General features: G+C 42.6%; 1 protein-coding gene across 2 annotated transcripts in view; it reads left to right on the plus strand.

Moving 5' to 3' along the window:
- The window catches only part of GLI3 (GLI family zinc finger 3), a 211,385-nt gene that overhangs the window by 178,809 nt on the left and 10,722 nt on the right, over positions 1 to 21,854 (plus strand). For both annotated transcript variants that reach the window (XM_064443852.1, XM_064443853.1), the window contains exons 11-13: positions 17,181 to 17,330; positions 17,928 to 18,092; positions 20,679 to 20,969. In XM_064443852.1, coding sequence (XP_064299922.1) covers positions 17,181 to 17,330; positions 17,928 to 18,092; positions 20,679 to 20,969 — 606 coding nt within the window. The remainder of the gene's footprint in view (positions 1 to 17,180; positions 17,331 to 17,927; positions 18,093 to 20,678; positions 20,970 to 21,854) is intronic.

A 21,854-nucleotide genomic window follows, 5' to 3' on the forward strand; every position in this document is an offset into this window, starting at 1 on the left:
TATTTGAAGTGTTTATTTTGCCTGAGGGTTCAGCTAGTGAACTCTTCCAGGTTAGTGATGTTTCGTAGGTGACTTCCAGTTCCAGGGAGAAGTGTAGGATAAGAAGCTGACAGCGAAGTCCATGGGGAGCCGGTGCTGACTCAGTGACAAATGTGCAGGCAAGAGTAAAGCTGTGGAATGAGTTGGCTCTTTGGCTCCTGACTCTTGTAGGCTTATCATGGAGAAGACGGAAGAGGGAAGACCCTGCCTGCTTTTTTGCTGCTTCCAAGCTGCAAGGAAGGCTGGGCTTGGGCATCGACTCCAGCTACCTTTCAGTCCTGACCAATGGGCCAGGACAAAACGGATTCACCAGGACAGAGCTGCGGTTTCTGTGCAGCTTTTACCTGCCTTGCTACTGCTGACTAAGTGATTTGCTGTTATGTAGCCTGTGTTATGAAGTTGAACCAGTGGAGGATCTACCTCGAACCTTCTGGAGTCTCCTGTTTGGTGTGGTGTGTCTCTGCGCTGCTTTTGTCACCTCCCAATTAATAGGATTTTAACCATAGTGCAGCCCATCTTTGTATCTTTGTCACAAGTGCCATGTTCTGCCTCTTAGTTGCCTATATTCTACCCAAAAGGTTTGCCCATAGAAACCTGATGCCTGGGAGAATAGAAATCTATGAGTGCTGGCCCAGCTATTGCATGTGGAAATGCTTTTTGTCAGACACAAGCGACAGATCAGCATGCATGAACAGAGGCAGGGACAGGCATGCTAAATACAGGGGCGAGTGCAGTTTCAGCATTTGGTTTTGAGAGGGCTGGGCTGCCTGGATTCATTTTTGCAGTCTCTTTTGTTTGTGTAACCTCTTAATAGAAAGAAAGAAAAAGCAGATGAGCCTTTTATCATGGTGAAACGAATTAGTGCTTTCCAGTGCTTGAACTTTTGTGTGAGCGTGACTTTTCTTCAAGGTGTCGTGTGCCTAATCTATAAAATGAATGGGTGGTGGTTCTGTCAGGAGTGGGTCCTCTGGTGGCTTGCACTGTAGGTATGAGGTCTGCATATACCATTCTTACATGTATTGCAGGGCTGAGATGCTGCAATTCTCTGTGAGATAAAGTAGTCAAGCTGAAAATGAAACAAAGCTCTAACTGTATCCCTCCTTGTGTTTAGCAGAGATAAACTACAGTGGAGTCTCAGTGCTGCTCCGTTTGGCTTCTGGCAGCAGCTTTAATTGGTAAAATGCAGATTTTTTTTTTTGATCAAGAGAGGATTATTCTTGTTATCAGTCTGGAGCATCTTATTTCAAGATGAAAAGGCTTCGCTGAATTACAGATGCCAACGTTTTTACAAAGCACTTTGGCGATTGACATCTCAAAGAGAAAGTATGATTTATTAGCCTATAATGGCTAACACTGAGCACTGGGCTAGGTGCCACTGATTTGTGAAATTGCTTAATATGAATTGCCTTTTTGTGTAATTCAAACCCCAGGTTTTTTCAAATAAAGTTAGAATATAAAGTGTATGAAACGTTACATACCCAGAAAAGGAAAAGGGTAATGGGGCTGTGCAGCTAAAAAGAAAAGAAAGGCAAAGGAAGAAAGAGAGATAGAAAAAGAAAGAGAAGGAGAAAGAAAAAGAGAGTCAGAAAAGAAAGAAAAAGAAAGGCCTGCTTCTAAATCCATCTTGGTGGTGCTTTTTTACAGTAGTTTGGTTGATATCTTGGCAGGGTAAAGATTAATAACAAGCCTTGTCGCTATCAGTACCTGCTTGTCGATTCTCTGTAACAGGGCTGTCTGTTCAGCATGGAAATTATTGATTAAATAAAAATTGCTATTAGATTGTGATGTGATCCATAATCACAAACAATGGTGGACATTCCTCTTTCAGATCCCAAGCCATGCATCAAGTTTTTCCTTGCAGTAATTTATATTGTGCTGACACTCGCACCCATTAGGCTTTTATCCTCTGCTACATGTGTCAAGAAAGCACTAAAAGAAAGAACAGCAGCAGCACAGCAGCAGGTAGGAACTCACTAAATTTTCAGAGACGCACAAGATAGCTTTGCTTCTAGTTAGCACCTTACCCCAGTAGTGATTACTGCCAGATGAGGGCAACACGCCTTGAATTCAGGGACCTTTTTCAGAGTGTTTTCAGTGAGGGCAAGAGCTTGCTCCACAAGTATTCGTACCTAAAATGACTACTGTCCTTTTTTTCCTTCCATTATTCCCTTGCCTCTGTTTTTTTTTCTGATTGATGCTTAAGGTACACCCATTGTTAGGCCCTTGTGATGGTTCTGGCTGGGATAGAGTTAATTTTCTTCATAGTAGCTAGTATGGGAATATGTTCTGCATTTGTGCTGAAAACAGTGCTGATAATACAGATGTGGTTTTGTTATTGCTGAGCCGCGCTTACAGAGTCAAGGCCTTTCCCACTTCTCACCCCACCCCACCAGTGAGGGGGTTTGGGGTGCACAAGGAGTTGGGAGGGGACACAGCCAGGACAGCTGGGCCCAACTGACTGAAGGGATATTCCATTCCATATGACGTCATGCTCAGCATATAAAGCTGGGGGAAGGGGAAGGAAGGGGGCGACTTTTGGAGTGATGGTGTTTTTCTTCTCAAGTGACCATTTCCTGGAGATGGCTGAACAACTGCCTTCCGGTGGGAAGGAGTGAATGAATTCCTCGTTTTGCTTTGCTTATATGTGCAGCTTTTGCTTTACCTATTAAACTGTCTTTATCTCAACTCAAGAATTTTCTCACTTTTACCCCTCTGATTCTCTCCCCGATCCCACTGGTGAGGAAGAGTGATTGAGTGGCCCTGTGGTGCTTGGTTGCCAGCTGGGGTTAAACCCTGACAGCCTTCCGTGTCAGGACGATGTGGAAAGGGAATGCATCCGGGGAGATCCAGTATGTTTTTGTGGGGTATTTTTAACATTTTGGACTCCAAAGAGCAAGTAGGTTTCCTGTATTTGTTTAGCTCTGATGCTTCCTAATTTGAGGAATCCAGGACTGGAGTGCTTCAGTTAAGACTGCATCACTTCAGGCTGAGTTAATTAAAAAGATAGTATCTCACTGTTCTCTTCACGGCACATGTGAGCATGATACCAACTTTCTTCCTCCTGTGAGACCCTTTGTCTAACACTAAAGGAAGCTTAGTCAAAATGTTTTCCAGAGTTTGGTCACTTACAGGAGTTATGCCCACACAGCTTTTCTTGTCTCAGAAGACTTAAACAATATATATGTCAAAACTGATCAAGCCCACCTGGCCTGACTGCTAGGGAGAGGCATTCCTATAGCTCTGGGGCGTGCATTGTAGATTGTTTTGCCAGTTACCAGCACTAGGCAGGATTACTAAAAGAGTTTTGCAGCTCTGTATGAGAGGTGGGAATATAGAAGCTTAATACACTGTGGGTATGTGACTTTTTTTGTTAGTGTAATTTTTCTTAAAGTTAGTAAAATTAAGACTTTATCCTTTAAACTGTTATCAGTACTAATTATCATACGATGTACATTTCTGTATCTCGCTACTGTTGGGGTAGTTTTTGCATATCTTTGCTTCTGACTAAACCGTTTCCAATATTATCACAGATAATCAAGAAAGCCCTACCAGCAGTATTTGACCGTTTGCCACATTACACTTGGCTTAAGGAGTGTTTAACAGTGAGCTTAGCTTACTTCATTATGCAGGGCACATATGAAGTTTTCAGGCTTGGCCAGTGTCGTTTAAATCAAGAGGCTACGTTTTGCAAAGCTGGAGCATGTGCCTTGCACACCTTCCTCCAGCGCAGCCACTTTCTCCACGTGGATCAGAGCCAAGGGATTACCAGCCAGGAAATTAATTGCCAAGGGGATTCCAACACTTACAGTTAGTAAAAAAGCCTGAACAAAGAGGTTTGTTTTATATCGCATTCTGTAGGCGCCAGACTCCAGCTCTGATAGTTTTTGGATGAGGGAGGGTTACAGAGATACAGGACTGCCCTTTGGTTTGCAGACTTCTGGCGCTGACTGCCAGCAGAAGTCTGTCCCATTCAGGTGGTGCCACAATGGTATATAGGAGAAGAGATGAGTCTTTGAGTTAAACCAGACTATTTAGGATTGATTTTTAGTTACCAGAAGCACCTGTAAGTTCTCTGCAGGTCAATTAAAGTTAGTGTGTGGAATGCAGGGCAGAAAAAAAATTGGCCTTGGCTCTTTTCAGAGTGTGTTAGGTGATACCCCCATGTTCTGCTAAGAGATCCTGTACAGTTCTCATTCCAACAGCTCACACATACGTCTGTAGTCTAGCTACACCACTAGACTGTCTGTGGTAGAAAATGTTATCCTGTGGCAAGAGAGAGATGAAAGAAGCTATCTCTGCTGCCACTCCCTGGAGCATCAAGGGCGACTAACTTCTAACATGTGACAGACCCTTGCTAACCCCGACTTTGCTAGGATGTGGTTAGGATGTTTGCTAGGATGACCAAGCCTAGTGCAGCTGTGAAAGATAAATTCTAAATTTTCCAGTGGAAAAATGCCGAGGGAGGTCTCAGAGGAGCAATAAACTGTTGCACGTGCTGAAGCTTGTTAGAAATGTTTCTTAGAGATATTAGGAAGGAAGTGCCTGAAATCTCCAGTTCAGTCGTGGTGTCATGGCTTTAACACACCGCTGCTTCTGTCACCTACCAATGTTGTATTAATTCTACCAGGATCTCCTCTGTGATGAAACAAATGTTAAAACGTACACTGTCTAGTAAAGATTTTGGTAATGCTTATCACTACCATCATTTTTCATTGTAGTCTCTGTGAAAAGTGTTGTGTGCTTTTAAGTCACTACATTCCTGACTTTCTTAGGTTGTTTTTTTTTTTCGTTTCATTGCAAAAAGTGGATCAGGCAATATCTCCTAATCTGAATGGCAGCTTTTGTAGATTATGTATAAGGAGACACTAAGTGCATTTACTGAAAAATATCCTGCTATTTAACAGTCTCTTTCTGCAGACAAAGCATTGGTGTTTTATTCATACAGGCAATTCGGATGTGTCCATGTGGAAAGCATAGGACTCTCTTAAAAAAATTAAAAAGACTTACTGATTGATTTACACAGGAAGATCCTGCTGAGGAATAGCTTTTCTTTCATTTTAAGTGGATCAGTGTTAGCTGTGCTGTAATAATTTAAAAAGGACTAAAAGCAGAAGAAAGCGCATGGTTTTACAAAATCTGGTCCAAGGTTGAACTAAACGAAGTGCATATTCTGCAGCAAGTCCTGCCTACATGCTTACTGTTACTGTCCATACGTTTAATACACTCCGAAGAGCAGATCCCTTTTAATTGTCTGACATATACCTTGCTATTTTGCCCCATTAGGAGCATAGGATTTTCAGTAAAAGAAGGCAGAGTTTTAACTGTTTTGCAAGGGATCAAGTACTTTTCTAATCCTTCTGCATAGATAGATAGATGACCCATTGTACCAGTCTGGGAGATTGGAAGACTTCAAAATCTTATTAAAAGAGTACTTTTTAGCTTTTCCTTGTTCTACCTTGCTATAACCTTTCATAGATTTATAAGCTGGCTCATGGGATTAAGCAGTTTGTCTCTGCTAATATAAAATGATACAGAGCTGCTGTAATATATGGTTACATTTTAACTCAAAGAGCCTGTTGGTACTAACCTGCTGGCAGTCTATTTCCAAACCCATGCACTGACAGGCAGTGTAAATTTTAACAGATTTTTGTCATTAAAACTATACAATTTTTATAAGATGGCTCTGGCTTTATATATTCATTTGGTGCACCACAACTGTTGGGATATTTTGCTGGGTACTTTTTTACTTCCATTTTTTTCTGCTCAAGGCATCTTTAGCGTTGAGCGTTTATTTCTTGGCTCCACCATTCTGGGGTGTGTTGTGGAATGTAAAAATTAGAAATCTCATCCCATTTTATTTTCTTGTGAACATGTCCTATTTTAAAGGAAAATGTTATTCCTTTGAGCGTGGTTTGAACCCATGGCTCAATAACTAACTATAAGAGCTGCTAAAGCCCCGCTCCTGCAGAGACCTCAGTGCATTTGGACCCAATGGAATTTAATGGGCTCCAGGCTGCCCTAAGAGCCCATGCGAGCAGAGCACCTCACAGAACCAAGATCTGCACATCTCAGCTAGGAGCAATGGCTGGAATTCATCAAAGCCAAGCAATATGGGGGGAGAATAGTTAATTTCAGGTTTAATATGTACAGCAGGTCTGATTTCCATTGAAGTCAGATGAGTTATGATGGCAGGAAGGAGGTCTATAGATTTTTGTCTTCTGCAGCAATGTGGGAAGACATCTGAAGTATTTAGTTCTTCTGCCTCATGTGTGCTGGTCAGCTTCTTACAAAATCAGGGTGGTATTTTCATTCTTCATACTATTTACAAATAAGATTAAATACCTTATTGTAATGCCTCTTTATGATGACTTCCTTCTCAAGTGTGCTGGCAGAAGTTCTCTGTGGTCTTTTTTTTGCCAGTGAGAAAAATCCAGAAATAGAATAAATGCTTTTAAGTGTGTTACACTAACATCTGTAGCAGTGCTAAGTGCCGGGCTGTTCAGGTTTTGTTTGATTGGGGTTTTGGTTTTTTGTGGTGGGTTTTTTTTTGTTGTTTTTTTTTTTTTTTTTGTAAGGTAAGGCCTGTTTTCCACATATGTTTTTGTTAAAGATTGTACAGCTGTATGTGAGTTCAGATTTGTAAAGAAGGAAGTCAGCCATCGCTCACATTGGGTACTGCCTGTGAGGGTGTTTTAATGGGTTTTAAGTTGGTTTTCCTGGAAATTCTGTAGCAGTTGCACGTAAAATCAATTTTTATCCCTAAATGCAAAGATCATGAAGCAGAAAATTTTGAAGTTGAGCCTCAGGTGGTTTTCTCTCCTTCCGTATTCAGTCACTCCTAGAAGGTATCAGACTGCATTTTCTAGGCAACATTCATTGGTAACCTCAGACCTAGTGAAGGGCAGTTGTTTGGTTTCAGCCAGTCTTTACCCTCTTCCCCATCCAACTGCAGGAAAAACTCTGTCCTTGTTAGCACACTACTGTTTTGACTAGCTTGAGAGAGGCATGTGTAACACGTTTGCAGGGAATGTGGAGCTCTCTGCAATGAGGATCTCCTCTCTTGTGGGCTTAAGGCAGGAACAGCCATCGTACCTCCTCACAGTCATGGTGTAGAGCTGTTTCCTGAAGGCAGGAATCCTTCCTGCATCTCAAGCTGTAGCGCTCCTGCCTGTAGCCAGCTCTCAGAAAGCCTGTGGGGAGAGCTTGTGTGTATGTGTGACAGAGAAAGAGAAGGAAAGCAGGCAGAACAGGCTGAAGATCATCACTGCAGGGGTAGCATATAGGATTTGGGAGAATACCACCTTTGGTCGCTATTGCATTGTAAAGGCCAACATTACAGTTTCATTGCTTAGTCAGCAGCGGGACTTAAACCCTTCAGCAAATGGCCTTTGTTCAGTCTCTTCTTCCAGCCCAGGCATTCTGAGTCAAGTTTGAATTCTCCATCACTGGTGGACCCTTTGCCTGGCTTCTTTCTTCCTCTGCTTTTTACCTTGCTAGACTCTCTTGGGTCTCTTGCTTTACACTGCAGGTACCAAATTTCCCTGAATTTTTCTCATGGGACCTATACACAGAAGACAGGTAAAATGTGGGTGTAATTTGGGGACCTAAATGGGAAGACCACAAAAAACACAAAGTAAAAGCGAGCCAAACATGGATATGTAAGATTATATTTCTTAAGGCGATTTGTTATGCATTGCTGAAGTCTTGGTGAAGGTGAAAGCTGTAATGGATTTCTACCTGTCAGGTTGCCTTTTCCAAAAGGGGTTACCATCCAGCAAAACACTTTCTTGCTGTTAGCGAAGCAGTTACATGGTCAGTGCAGCTCTTAAACTATGCATCTGAACACACACAGTCTGCACCAAGAAAGATGCTGGAGTCAGTGGAAGTTAGAAGAGGGTTTACCAGCATCCACGCAGTGGCATGGAGTGTGGAATACAAACTGCAGGAGTTGTGCACGGGAGTGCATAACTGTGGCAGAGACAGCCGAGAGGGCAGCCAGAGCAGGGAAGTTTTGCAGAGGGCGGATGGGTAGAAGAACATGATTGGGAGAAATGCCAGGAGCAGTCAGCTTGCAGTTGGCCCCTTGTACTCTTTCAGGAGCGGGGCGGGGCTCTTCTTCCCTACAGGCTTCTTCATCCCAGTGCACCAAGCCATCCTCATGGTTGACAGCCATCCTGCTCCATCTTTTCGTGCTTCAGCAGTTCTCAGGAGAACAGGGCATACTCTTGGAGGGCAGAGACATCCCATTTGAGAACAGTTGACCTGAGCATCTGGTCTGTGGTTCCCACTTTCAGTTCCTTCACTTCTCTGCTGCAGCTCCCTCATACAAATGCATTTGGCCCTGTCCTTTGGCAGGCCACAGATTCAGGTGGTTGAAGAGAGAGGTGGAGCTTTTTTGTGTTTGTTTTGGGGTTTTTTTGTTACATCACAAAATATGGAATCTGTGATACCTTGCTTGAACTAAGGCAACGCAGTACAGAGCATCAGTTCTGGAGGAACTGGCAAAGCCCAGTTATCACACCAGCAGACATTGAAAAATTAATTCCATACATTTGGAAAAAAAAACCAGGAGTAAAGAAAGCTGAAATTCCTGCAACATACCAGCTTCACCTATTAACCTGCCAGCTAGTAATACACGTATGCAATCTTCAAGAAAGAGACGGCACTTGATTTTAGGCAGTTATGGAAGAGAACATCAGAGAAAAAACAAAGCTGAGAGTCATCAAAGCATCTTTCCTACCACTGTAAAAGTGGAATGATTAATGTCCATAGAATTTATGTAGATATTCTGGCAGAACCTCATTTATTAAATTTTCAGGTTTAGGAAATAAAGATGCAATATCTGCCTGTTGCTTTATAGCTGCATGCTCTTACACAGGAAATCAAGGGAGAGCTGTAAAACACTGCCCATGATGGAGCTGCATTTTGCTGCTAACAGACTTAACTGTACTGTATACGTTAATATATGTATATTAAATGAAACAAGAACAAGATGTGATCTTATTGGGAAAGAATCCCTGCAATATCCCGTAAGTTCCATTCCCTCCACAGAATATCCCAAAGCCTATCAAAAAGATGTCCAAACCCTGAAAATACAGATATAGGCAGAGCAAGTTGGTTCCCAGCCTGACGAACAAGCTCTGTTTGCCCCCTTGGTATTATATCATATCCATACTGTATAACTACTCTATCAGAGATTAAAAGAAGGTCGTGCTGTATTATGAACCACTGTCTTTATTTTTAGGATTAGATAACTTTTCTCTTTTTTTTTCCCCCCACTGATTCTCTTTATGTCCTAAGGGCAGATCCTTTCTCTTGGGTCAGGAATGTAATAAGGCAGGTTTTCCTCTCTCCAGGATATTGTGTCTGTCTCACTGTGTTTAAATTGCCACAGAAAGCTCTTCTGAGCAAAATACAGTATTTTCTTTGTACAAGAGCCAACGACTGACGTATCCTTAGGGAATTCTCTGTCTTTAGCATTTAAACATACAAGTTGGATATGTTTAACCTATTGATAGGCAACGAAGACAACTACAGAATTTATTGCAAGAGAACAAAAGGAGAAGCAGAAAGAAAACATCTTTTTAACTTGGGGATTGAGAACTTTTATTGCTGCTGTTAGAGCAGAGAGATTAAAAAAAAAAATCAGACCTATATTTTCAGTTGAAACAGGGAGATGAGAAGAAAACAGTCCTGCTGGGTTGTGTCCTTTGAATTAGCGTATTCCTGTTTATTAGTAATACAGTTTCATGTTCAGAGAACAAGACTTCTCCAAGCCCATACTTTAAAAAAATCACCCAATTTGCCATGGCTTGGTTAAACAGCATTTGGGGCAAAAGGATGACTCCTGCTCAGGCTTACAGTAAACTCCACAAAATGCAAATGTTCGTTTATTATCAGTTTGACTGCTCTTGGTCTTTGTGCATTCCTCGCTTCTGAACTTGTGTGACCCGGGAGACGAGAACAGTCTCTTTCCATGTGTTGCGCTGACCCCAGATCTTTAATACATTTTCAAATGTGGCTGTAAACCCAGTCTTCTCCCAGTGGTAGCCGTTGACCCCAACTGCTTGTTGCAACATCTCTGAGGTTCCCCTCAGCCTGCCCTTTGCATGGGAGTGCTCCCTTGGACGCTGAAGTCAAAACAGCCAGACTAATCCAAGCCCTCCAGACCAAGGCAGGTGAATAAGCAGTTTATGAGCTACTGGGGCAGTGAAGTTGGAAGTACAGCAACGTCTTGCTAAGAGAAGGTGATGAGCTGTTACGGGGCAGAACCATGCAGTGTCTCAGCACAGCCAGAACATGATGTGATTCCCATCACCACCTTCCTCCTTTCTTACTGTTTCTATCCTCTCTTCTAGCTACTGGTTTCCATGCTGCCCTTCTCCTGTGGCTGTCATCCCTTTCCATCTACTTCTGTGGGCTGTCTCAAGTTATAAATCATCATTATTTTTCAGTTGACTTGGGCTTCTAATTTTAATCCCTCCTTTTCTTCATTGACTGCTATTGCCAGTTCTCAAGGGACGGAGATGGGAATCCAGAACGGCACAGTAATAAATGAGCTTCAAGCATGAATTCAGCTGGAATGCTGAATGGTCTATTTTTTTTCTTAAAATGAAGTATTAACGGTTGTATCCACAGAGTTCATATAATAAGTTTGTAAAATAGTATAAGTTATTTCCTATTTTCCACATACTTCGCTCCTTCCTGTAACCATCTTTTTGACTGAAACTTTCTTGATTTGGTGAATTGATTTTTCTTAATGAGTAAAACCTTTTTAGTCACACTGGAGTTACAAACATTTGTGGTACATATTTTTTTACACTGTTAAAGTCACACTCCTCTGTCTGACATGTAACCCCAAAATTTCTGATTCCTGACAGGTTGCCACCTGCCACTAGTCCTCATGAGGTTTAGTCATGACCAAATCTGGGGGGAGCGGGGGGCTTAATTTTTTGAATAGTGGAAAACTTTGAAAATTAAGTATTGAGATTGAATGACAGGATCAAACACTGCAGGGTGAGGAGTGCAGCGTGCAGACAGAGTATTTAGTGCATTCATTATACACAGAGGAAATTGCCGTGCAGTGCTTTTAAGATCCAGCTAATTTTAACTGTAGATATTCCATTTCAGCAAAGGTGTCAAGACTGTCGAGGCACTGACCTGCTTTGGGCCAGATCAGCGGATTGTATAAATTGTCATGTTGCTAATCAGCGTTAGCAGAGATCTGTCAGAACAGCATTTCTTAAATCTTCCATAAAGTATGCAAGACAGCCTCAAGAACTCTAATAGAATAACAATAAATGCATCCAAAGGAAAGGAAGCAGGAGTGGAGATAGTTATCTGAGCTTCTCCACAGGCATATGCCTATGCAGAAATGCAGAGTTCTTCATGTATAGCTGTAGCTTCAACTTGGCTTTAGGAACTGCGAGCAGCTTAAGCATTTATGCCACCATAAAGGTTTAAAGCAGCTTAAGTGCTTCTTCCATCTCAGGAACTAAAAATGGCTTAAGTACTTATGCCACCCTAAGGACACGAGGTCAAAAGCATCTTGACTGGTGCAGCAGGGAGGAGACAGGAGTCTCTTGTGGTTGTTTAGCATGGATGTACCCACAGATGATCTTTAGTAGGGAAAGGACAGAAGGGATCCATACTTATTTTCTAGCAGATAAGAGGAAATTAAAATGCATGTATTGTTCTAAGAGAGAGTCACAGAGGTTAGAGGGAGACTCGATTGCAGTGACTGGAATGTGTCCGAAAAGTCTGCTGGGGATTTCACTCCACGGAGATGCAGGTTTTTTTCCTCCTCATAATGGGATTTCTATTGTCATAGGGTATTTCCTGCCTCACCAGGACCTCCTTTATATCCTGACTTCTTTACAAAGCTTCTGTCTGTCCATCTTGCTATGCATCATGGAGTTAATCTTTATCGAGATGTTAATGAGATGGTAGGGAGGCCTGCCTGATGTCATCTCTTAGTTGCCTGACTACCTAAAATGGTAGTGAGGAGCCGTGATGAGCCATGGATTGCATCCCTGGGGAGCAGGCAAGCATGGGTACTTGCTTAAGTGATGCCCTGTCACTTTTCTGGATGCTGATACTCTTTTTACAATCACTCAGATATCTCAGGAAGGTCTGTGGGTCAAGAACCTCAGAAGTATGCACACCACTCATGAATAAGTGACTACTTGCAGTGGGAATCAGACACCTAAATACTTCCTGACTTTCCCTCTACTGCGACCGTAGTAGTAGGTGCTGCTTCCCAAGGTTTGTTGGTAAGAGAGGTACATTCACTCTATGAGGTACTGAGATGCTTTGGTAAAGGTCTCAAGTCCAAAGTGAAGGAGAGATCTGTACTTACACCTAAGCAAGGACAGGAAAGTTTAATTCTTTTATGCCAAGTCTGGCGGGCTCTGGTGTACTTCATGCTATTCTGGTGAAGAAGGTGAAGTCATACTAGAGCAGGTGAAGAGAAGAGCCAAGAGGGCCACTGAGGCAGGATGCACTAATGCAGTCCTGGAAGTGGCAGCAAGGAACCTGAGAACAAAATGACAGGCAGGACACCAGGGACTTCCACATCTCCAGCCAAAGCAGGGTAGGAGTGGGAGTGAGGACTTGGTCATCCTAGAGAAGACCAGAGGGAACCAGTTTATTTAATCCAGCAAATGAAGGCCAAGGGGTTGATTAGTTGGGGTAGGGAAGGGAGAGAAATAACCACCGTCCAGGGAAGCAGAGCTGTTTCAGCTAAAGGAAAGTGTTGGCACAAGAACAAATGAGTATAAATTGGCTGTGAATAAATTGAAGCTAGAAATTAGTTGCTAACCAGCAGAGGAGTGAGTTCCTAGAAGAGCCATCTGCTCTTACAGGACTTACAGGTCAGGGACAACTAATCCCCTTCCAAACCTGCCTCAGAGCTCTCCAGTCTGTTACTGCCGGACACAATCTCTGCACACTTCCTCTCTGCAGCCCATGGGCTCCGCAACTCCATCGCGCAGCTGCAGGATGAGCTGCGTTTAGCAGCCGTTCCACTGCAATGCCTCTTTGCCATTTGCTTTTCATCTTCCACACAGCAAATGCAGTGGCTCTGCTCTCAGTTGCAGGTGACAGTCATTCTTCTTCTGTTGTTCCTAACTCATTCCACCAGTATGAAGGGGCTTTCCTCCTGCTGTTTGACTACAGTGAGAGCCCATTTGGCCTTTGTTTATGGATTGAGTAGCTAATGCGTACCAAGCAGTCAGCTAGGATATGCTTAGATACTCCTTTTCTTCTAAAAGCCCCAGGGAGGGGGGAAATAGAACACTAAGATTATTGCAGATCCTACCTCCAGCGTCACCTCACATCATGTGCTTCAAGATGGTGTTCCACATATGGTGTGCATTGATTATATAAGAACACGTATGTTTTAAGTTGTTCCCTTTTTAAATAGTATTACTTACCATGCAAGCATTTATGCTTCCAGGACACTGCAGGTTGTGCTTCCTGTTACCTCTGGTTTTTGAGCTTCCCTGGTAGAGATGGGCCAACTTCAGCCTTGATTTCAATAAATTTGGTGGCGTTTTTGCTCTGGAATTGAAATCCATCTCAGAGCTTCCTCCTTCAAAGCCAGGGTGTTCTGAGACCAAAAATCATTATTTAGGTAATCTCCCTCTGTTCATTTTAGGGTATTTTGAAGCCAAATGATAATAACATTTTTTAAAGAAAAGAAAGTGAGCCAGGACAGACTGAGGTTTGGTAATGAGCAATGAAGTTGCATGAAAGTGACTGGTATTCTGCAAATGACCCCTGTTTAGCAGCTTTTTGGAGCTGTGTGCAATGGGAGATAGCTAGCAGAATTCCAGCTTTTAATGGGGGCTTTTTTTTTTTATGTCAGAAATTCTTAGTAATACAGAGCTGGTGCTTTGGAGCCTTATGTTAGCAAACCTGACACTGGGGAGTAATATCATTGGCTTTCATGCGCCTATTTACTCTAATAAGGATTACCAGTGTAAGTAAAACTTGCAGGTTTGGGCCTACAAAATTAAAAGAAAAGCCTTTTCACGCCCTGAAACTGCATCAAAATTCAATTTCACCAGAAAAAAAAACCCCTTCTGATCTAGTCTCTGGAATGTGACATTTCACGGGTGTAATAAGGTTACAAACAGATTATAAATTGAAACCCCATAAATCCTTATTGTACTGTACCAAAGCTGCTGCTTTGCATAATACTCTTATTCCTGACTGTTCTTTGTTTTACAAGCTCAAAACTATTCATTCCCTCTCATAATAGAGACCAGGGAGCCAAAAACACCGTGCAAAATCCAAAGGTAATTATCTGAGTCAAAGGACCTGAATGCCAGAGTTCACAAACTTCTGAACTTTTCTAATTGCCGTTGTTTGCACAGTGAGACCTCCCTCTTCCTTTAAACATGTTGTAAGTATTGCACATTGTTTCTGCCAAATGATAAAAAAAACCAGTGTAGATTAGTTCCTGTTTTGTATTTATATAATTCTGCCTACATGTCCATAGCAGATGACCGATCAGTTTTCAAATCATAACTTGAGCAAGCAAGAGTGTTTGAATCTGGCCCTACATGGTCAGGATTACAAATGCTGTGAATCTCCTTACCTGAGAGCACTGCTGGTTTCTGCTCTTGGACTTTTACTGGTGCTGATTTAATGTCTAGCACGTGTCCTTCTTCCAGACCAGCCTTCCAGTATTTGGGCACATTTATAGGTCTGCTAAAATACACCCCTTTGCAAAAAGCAATTGAGCAGCTCACCTGAGAGATAAAGAAATTACCCAGCTTAGCAGATGATGTCATGGACTCATTTCTTCTAGGCTTTACTTGAAGGTGGGAGTCCTGGGAGGGGTTGAATGAGAATGAGATAGCTTTGCAGGTGAGCTCTCAGAGGCCACTTGGAGCATCAAAGCAATGAGGGAAAACAGTGCAAAGAGGGGATTGTAGGAAGAGCAGAGGGAGTAGGAAAGGAGTGACAGGATAAGAGAGCAGGGCAGATGAGTAGGGAGGGATACATTTGTGCAGTGACCTGAGGATGATCACAAGATACTTGACAGGTGAGCCAGTGGAGTGCTGTAGAGAGGCAAATGATCAAGTCACTATCCTGGGGAAGCTTTGCCAGCTGCCGCATTGAGCCTGAGCTGGGGAGGGATTGAGGAAGAGAGTTTTACACCCATGAGAAAGGTTAGTTTTAGAGGATGCTCTTGCTGATAAAAGCTAGAGATCTGGAGCAATGAGCAAGCCCATTTGCAGGGACAAAGAGAAACAGTGTCCTATGAAGAATTTCGCTGAAAAAGCATCCATGGTGCCTAAATGTCCACACAGTGGGAGGTAAAGAGAGGTGCTGTTGTGAACTGATTTTACCAGCCTTGAAGTTTTTATACCAAATTAAAAGCCTGTTTTGCACACTCAGTTTTCATTTCCCTCCATGCCGTGTAAGTTTAACCAAAAAAGTCACTGTCTGTAGTGTTTGCAGAAAGATTTGGGCAAGAATTACTTGAATGCATTGAGTTTTGTCCTGTTACTTCTTTCTCTTTCAAGAAAGAAGCGTGCACATTAACCTCATTGTACTCTTCCAATGCCATTTTGCAGTGCAGGGCATCTGTACACTTTTGGTACAGGCGTGTGTAGGAGCAAATGGACTAGAGAGCTGCACTTGAAACATAAACTCCTGCAGATTACAATGTTGTACGTTGTCCAGCACATCTGCTCTGTTCATGTGCTCTGCACCCCATCACAACTTCTAAGAAATGGCAATAAAGTTACAGAAAAAGAGCAGTCATCTTTTACAGGCAGTGCACAATTGTTTGCCATGGCGATGCTGCATAATTGTGAACATAAGTGATTTTATTGGGTTTTCTGAATGTTTTCAGGACTTTAGAAAGGATTGGGATTATCTTCTTTGTGTTCCAGTATGAACTACTGAGTTTCTGTATGGCGGCTTTTTCTGTGAGCTGCGTACAGAGCAAATACAGATTTCATACCTGTGCTGTGATCGAATGCAAGCTCTGGAAGGAGTTTGTCTCATGTCTTAATGGAAATACTCACATTCGCTGAGAAATGTGGCCATCTAGTGGCACAGCTACCAAGCTGTTCTAGAAAGTACAGCAACGGTGAAGTCTCTGAGCCAGGCTTTCCCCAAGAGTCCAGAAGGATGAGTCAAGTAGCTCTTGCTGAAATTCCAGCCTTCATAAACCTTTGAAAGTCCAGGTGTAGGTGTTTTTATTGTTTTCTGAAGCTGTGCAAAAAATCCAAACAGTTAAACCCTGAAAAAAACAAACCAATCTTGAAGCTGGCCCTGATTCATCTGACGTTTCTTCTCAGAAACACAGTCAGCAAGAATTAAATCCATATTTAAATACTCTGCTGAACTGGATCTCAGTGAAGAGAACAGAGCAAGCTATTTTTCCAGAACAGTAAAAGGTACACAGCCCCAGCCTATATCTGGATACACTCACGCAGATGACACTGACCACAGAAAGACACGTGCATGTGTGTCAACAGGCCTGGAGCAGGCAGGTGTTGCTCCCAGAGACTTTCAGGCAGAGCTGTACTTGGCAGTGGCAAAAGGTGGCTTGATGGATGCTTCTGTGCTCAGAGTTTTTAGTTCCTGCAGCGTGAAAGGTTTTGTTTCTGCTGCCACAACATGTACACTAACCCAGCTTTTTTACTGAAAGAAAATTTAGTGAGTTAAAAGTTTTGGTGGAAACATGGTTTATCAGCTCTGTTTTGTCAGGTTGGAGAACGTGTTTTTAAAGGCCCAATTTTGTAAACCTTGTTTGTGTTGAGTGGCACTTAAATAAGGCTTCCCTGATCCGGGAAAGTATTACTCAATGTGAGTCATGCAAATGGTGCTGTGCATGAGATTATCCAGGATCCATTTAACAGCCTGTATCCGTGAGGCCTGATCCCAAAGCCTGTTGATTTCAGTAGAAACACATTCATGGGCCTTAGCGGACTTCCAGTGAGATCTATGATTTGAACTCCATGATTGCTTTGGAGCACAGACAGTCTTCATACTCTTTTAGTACCGTGGGATCCTGGTTCATACCTGAGCCTCTGGTGCCGTTCCAATGCGAACTCACAGTAAGGCTGATGATGATGTTACATTTCTGTTAAGCTGTAATCTCTCTTCTACCCAAACAGCATATAAACAATGACCATATACATGGTGAGAAGAAAGAGTTTGTGTGCCGATGGCTGGACTGTTCCCGGGAGCAGAAGCCATTCAAAGCCCAGTATATGCTGGTGGTCCACATGAGGAGACATACAGGGGAAAAGCCACACAAATGCACTGTGAGTAAAAGAGGGTCAGCTCCAGGCTCGGACAGGGGAGCTGGGGCTGTGCAGGGAACAGAACAGTGCAGATGCATCCCCTGATCTCTTGTCTGTTGGACTTTTGTTGGAGAAGACACTACCTTGCATGCTTCATTATCCAGCTTGCCCAGATGGCAAGAGCCTTAGGAGTGGGGATTCACTGGGTAATTTGGCCCACTACCTCAAATGTAAAGCGCAAAGAAGCCCCAAAAGGCATTATTAAACAGGGCTCAGTTTGCTTAATTATTTAAAATCACTTTCTATTACAGAGCTACAGCTGGGTATTATTGCTGGCCACCAGCCTCCTAATGACTTTGCAATGGATTTCTGTCTTAGGCGAAGTACACAAATACTGTGCCCTCCTGTAAGAGAAGATTTACATAATGCTGGAAGCATTTTAACTTGAGCTGTGATGGGGTTTGCCTGGGTAAAATTAAAATCTAACAAATCAAAACAAAATTACTTTGGGCAAGGTTATGAAGGCTTAGAAAGTTTCTAAACTTTTATAGGTCAGCTTTTACTGTTTCCTGTAAATCCAAAGATTAAAATTAATCCAGACGTACTTTTTGTCTGCAGTTTGAAGGTTGTACAAAGGCCTACTCCAGGCTAGAAAACTTGAAAACGCACTTGAGATCTCACACTGGAGAGAAACCATATGTGTGTGAACATGAAGGCTGCAACAAAGCTTTCTCCAACGCGTCTGACAGGGCCAAGCACCAAAACAGGACTCATTCCAATGAGGTAAGTAAGCACAGCTTCAAAAAAAAAAAAAATAAAGTCAGGAGTTGAACAGACTTACAATGTGATCATAGCAATTTATTACAGAGGACAGGAACAGAAACCCTCAGCCACCTGAAAAGGGATAAGTTCTAGATGGGTCTTACAAGCACAGTCATTCCAGCGTCATATGGACCTAAAGAGGCTGTGGGTCATTTTATTAAGTGTAAGAGAGGTTTGAAAGAGGGGTCTAACATAAACATATGCGTTAAATGGGGACAGATCCAAGCTGAAACACTGGGGTTGTTTGTCCCTCCAAAGCTGGAGCGGCTTGTGCAGCACCCGGAGTGTGTCCCCTTGCCTGGGTCGGTGGTGACACCTGGCGGCTGCTGAGCTGCAGCTCCCATGGCGTCTTGCAGCATCCTTTCTGGCTGCTGTGGACAGCCATAGGGAAGTGTCCAGGGTTTGGAAAATGTGGGTTGCCCTGTAAGTTCTGAGTTATGTCTTTTCCTGCTTTGGGCTATTTCTCTGTCTTTCTATCCTGAACAGACCTCACAGAGTAGCAATGCAGTGGAGGGAATTTGATCTTGAGCAAACCAGCTGTGGCAGTCACAGCCGTCTCCCAAACTCTCCATTTGTTACTGTGTGTTTCCTGTTCCTGCTGCCCACTCTTTCAGGAGTCACACCATCTTCATGCCTTCTCCCTGCTTTATTGTCCCATTTCAGGTTACACAGGGAATCACATCTTCTCAGTCTCACATCTTCGGGGAGTGCTGTCTCTCCTCCTTGACCTCTCTCTATACTCCTTCTAGCCTAAAGCCAAATATACTGGAAGGGCAGGCCATACCAGCATGCTGTGTGGTTTGGACACCATAGCAGGTGTATACATTTTCACATGGCTTGTATGCTTCTCCGTCTGTCAGGTCTGTTGCAGGCATTCACTAAGACTGGCAGAATCTCCTGGGAGCATTCATCTCCTTACAGTCCCCTGGTCCCTGCAGCCTCTCTTGAGTCACAAGGGAAGCAGAGTGTGTTGCACATCTCTGAGTTTGCCCTGTCCCTGCAGTGTGCTCTCAGCTGCCCAACAACTGTATTGCCCAGTAGCAATTTTGTGAATTTTCACCAAGGTAGAAAGAAGTTCATCGAAGTGTCACCAATAGCTGACTGAGCTTTTGTTTCATTCACTGTCTGAACCAGTCTGTTTGTTGCCTAGTTGATGAGTAAGATCCTCACAAACTTGCAGGCATGACCCAGACTCCCTGTTGTTTTAAGATTAAGATTTCATGTCTAACAGTAGGTCACCAAAAAAAATTTTCTGCTGCACATCATATCTGGTAGTTGCAGCAGCAAACTCAAATGAAAAATTTCCTTCACTGTTATTTCCCAATGAAACGGGCTAATGCTCTTAGACAGTGTAAAATGATGTAGTGCCATGAATATTATGGAAAGCACAGACCGAATTCATCACTTCCTTACAGTGCAGTTTTGGTTGTAAGTAGGTAACTTACAGACAGAGTTAAAAGCAGCTGAGATACCTTGATAGAGATCTGCCCTATACATACACAGAAGAGAGCTAATTGATTTGTACTTCCATAGCATCTCGAGAAAGCCTGCCTCAGTAGCTCAGCATCAACTGTAAATTGCTCACAATTGACATTTTTGCTCCTATTCAAGTCAAGGGGAGGTTTTTTTTTCCTGCTGACGTCAGTGTAAGCAGGCTTAGGCCTTAGACAGCCATTCGGAAGCTACATTTGTCAAAGGCTCCGCAGTGCCATGTGTAAGCAGACAGAGAGCCCCTTTGAGGAATTCTGCATGAGGATCTCTCTCTTTTTTTTTTTTTTTTTTTTTTTCCCCTTGAGGGCTAGTACAAGTAAAATTTAAAAATAGTAGTTTCTTGGAAACAGTTCTGTAATAAAAGTGAGTGAATGATACTTTGTTTCCTGAGGCAATTAAAGTGTTAGGAAGGGTTTAACTCTTCCTTTCTAATCCTCTCATAATATAAGACAAAGAAGGTCTTTGTGGAATTATAAGACAGTAAATTTACTTCATTCTGCATTGCTTAGTGAACTAGAGAAATTAACAGGAATATAGTTTTAAAGAAAATGAGTGAGTAGTTATGCTAGTAGCAGTGATAGTACTAGTGCATCATTTTGGCCAGGAAGAGAAATTCTTCCTCAGATAATCCTCTCTGAATGTATGTCCCAGTATGTTTTGAAGCGGGTTGTTCGCCTCTGAATGTCAAGGAGTAGGTATTGGGCATACTAGAAACAGGGTATCAAACTGCTGAGGGCAGTGGACAGAACAGAAAATTAGGCCAGTCTTCCTAAATTGCCATAGGTCTCTTGACTCTGCTGTTATGATAAGTTAAAGCTGTGCCAGTTTATATCATGAGAGGCTCTGTCCTCTGTAAACCATGCAACATTAATGGGTACCATCAAAACCAAGGGGAATTGATAGGTTTGACTAGGTGCAGTCACTGTAGAGACCATAAATCAGATAACAAATTCACTGTGAAAGCGTATAACTGTAACACCAGTTGTGCTCTGAGGAGTTCTTCAGGTGTCCCACATGGAATTAAATCTAATTTAAGTGTTTCTCCTGTCTTGGCAGAAACCGTATGTTTGCAAGATACCGGGCTGCACAAAGCGCTACACAGACCCTAGTTCTCTCCGGAAACATGTGAAGACCGTGCACGGCCCGGAGGCACATGTCACCAAGAAGCAGCGGGGAGATATCCACCCAAGGCCTCCGCCACCGAGAGACCCAGGCAGCCACTCTCAGACCCGGTCACCAGGCCATCAGACTCAGGGTGCAATTGGTGAGCAGAAGGACCTCAGCAACACTACCTCAAAGCGTGAAGAATGCCTCCAAGTGAAAGCAGTCAAGTCAGAAAAACCAATGGTATGCAATACACCGTGCTGCTCCCTTTGTCCTTTTTCTTCTTGCAGCCAGTTAATAATGCCTTTATGGAATGCTCAAACCCGTAAACTCTAGCTCACGAAGTTAGGTTTTGTGAGGTTTTCTTTTTCGTTTCTATTGTAAAATGTTTTTAAAGTGTAAAAAATAGCAAATAAAAAGATTACATCTAATCTGTGCAATATGCAGTAAGTGCAGTGTTGGCAATTCTCACAATAATTGTTTCTCCTAAAGCTCTGTCTTTTGGAATCAGCATATTATGAGAAAATCACAGCTTTCATTTTTTAAGAGGCATTTTTTTCTACTCTCCTGTTTACAGAAGAAATTTAGAGAACGTGAATCCTGCAGGCTCAAAACCAGAATGCAAATAAAAAATCAACAAGTCCAAAAGACTAAAACGATGATACTGATGATAATTTTTGGACAACCTGGGGCAATGATCAGATATTAGGGGCTTGAGGTTGTCAGGTCATGGATCAAACGGGAGCAAGATAAACAGACTTTCTTAAACAGCAGGAGGAGATCTTTTGATAATAGTTGGTCTCTATTTTGATGTGACCTCTTATGTTAATCTGATACTTAATTTAACTTGACCAAATTAACCTAATTCCAATTTAACTAAATGGAGCTGAATTAAGAGTCTCTGCAGGTCTTTCCACTGGTTTACCTTAATGTATTGCATTAAACCAGTATAGCCTTGAACATTGAAAAGGACCTTATTCCATTTTTTGACATGCTATCTTAAATAACAAAGTTGTTTTTTTCATTTGCCTGCATTTCCTGTGCCATCCATCCTCTCCACAAGTATTAAAACTAGCAAAGGCAGTCACTCCATCCTCTTCCACATCTGGGTCTACATTTCATCTGGAC

Source organism: Phalacrocorax carbo, chromosome 2 (assembly GCF_963921805.1).
Source record: "Phalacrocorax carbo chromosome 2, bPhaCar2.1, whole genome shotgun sequence".
Classification (NCBI taxonomy): domain Eukaryota; kingdom Metazoa; phylum Chordata; class Aves; order Suliformes; family Phalacrocoracidae; genus Phalacrocorax; species Phalacrocorax carbo.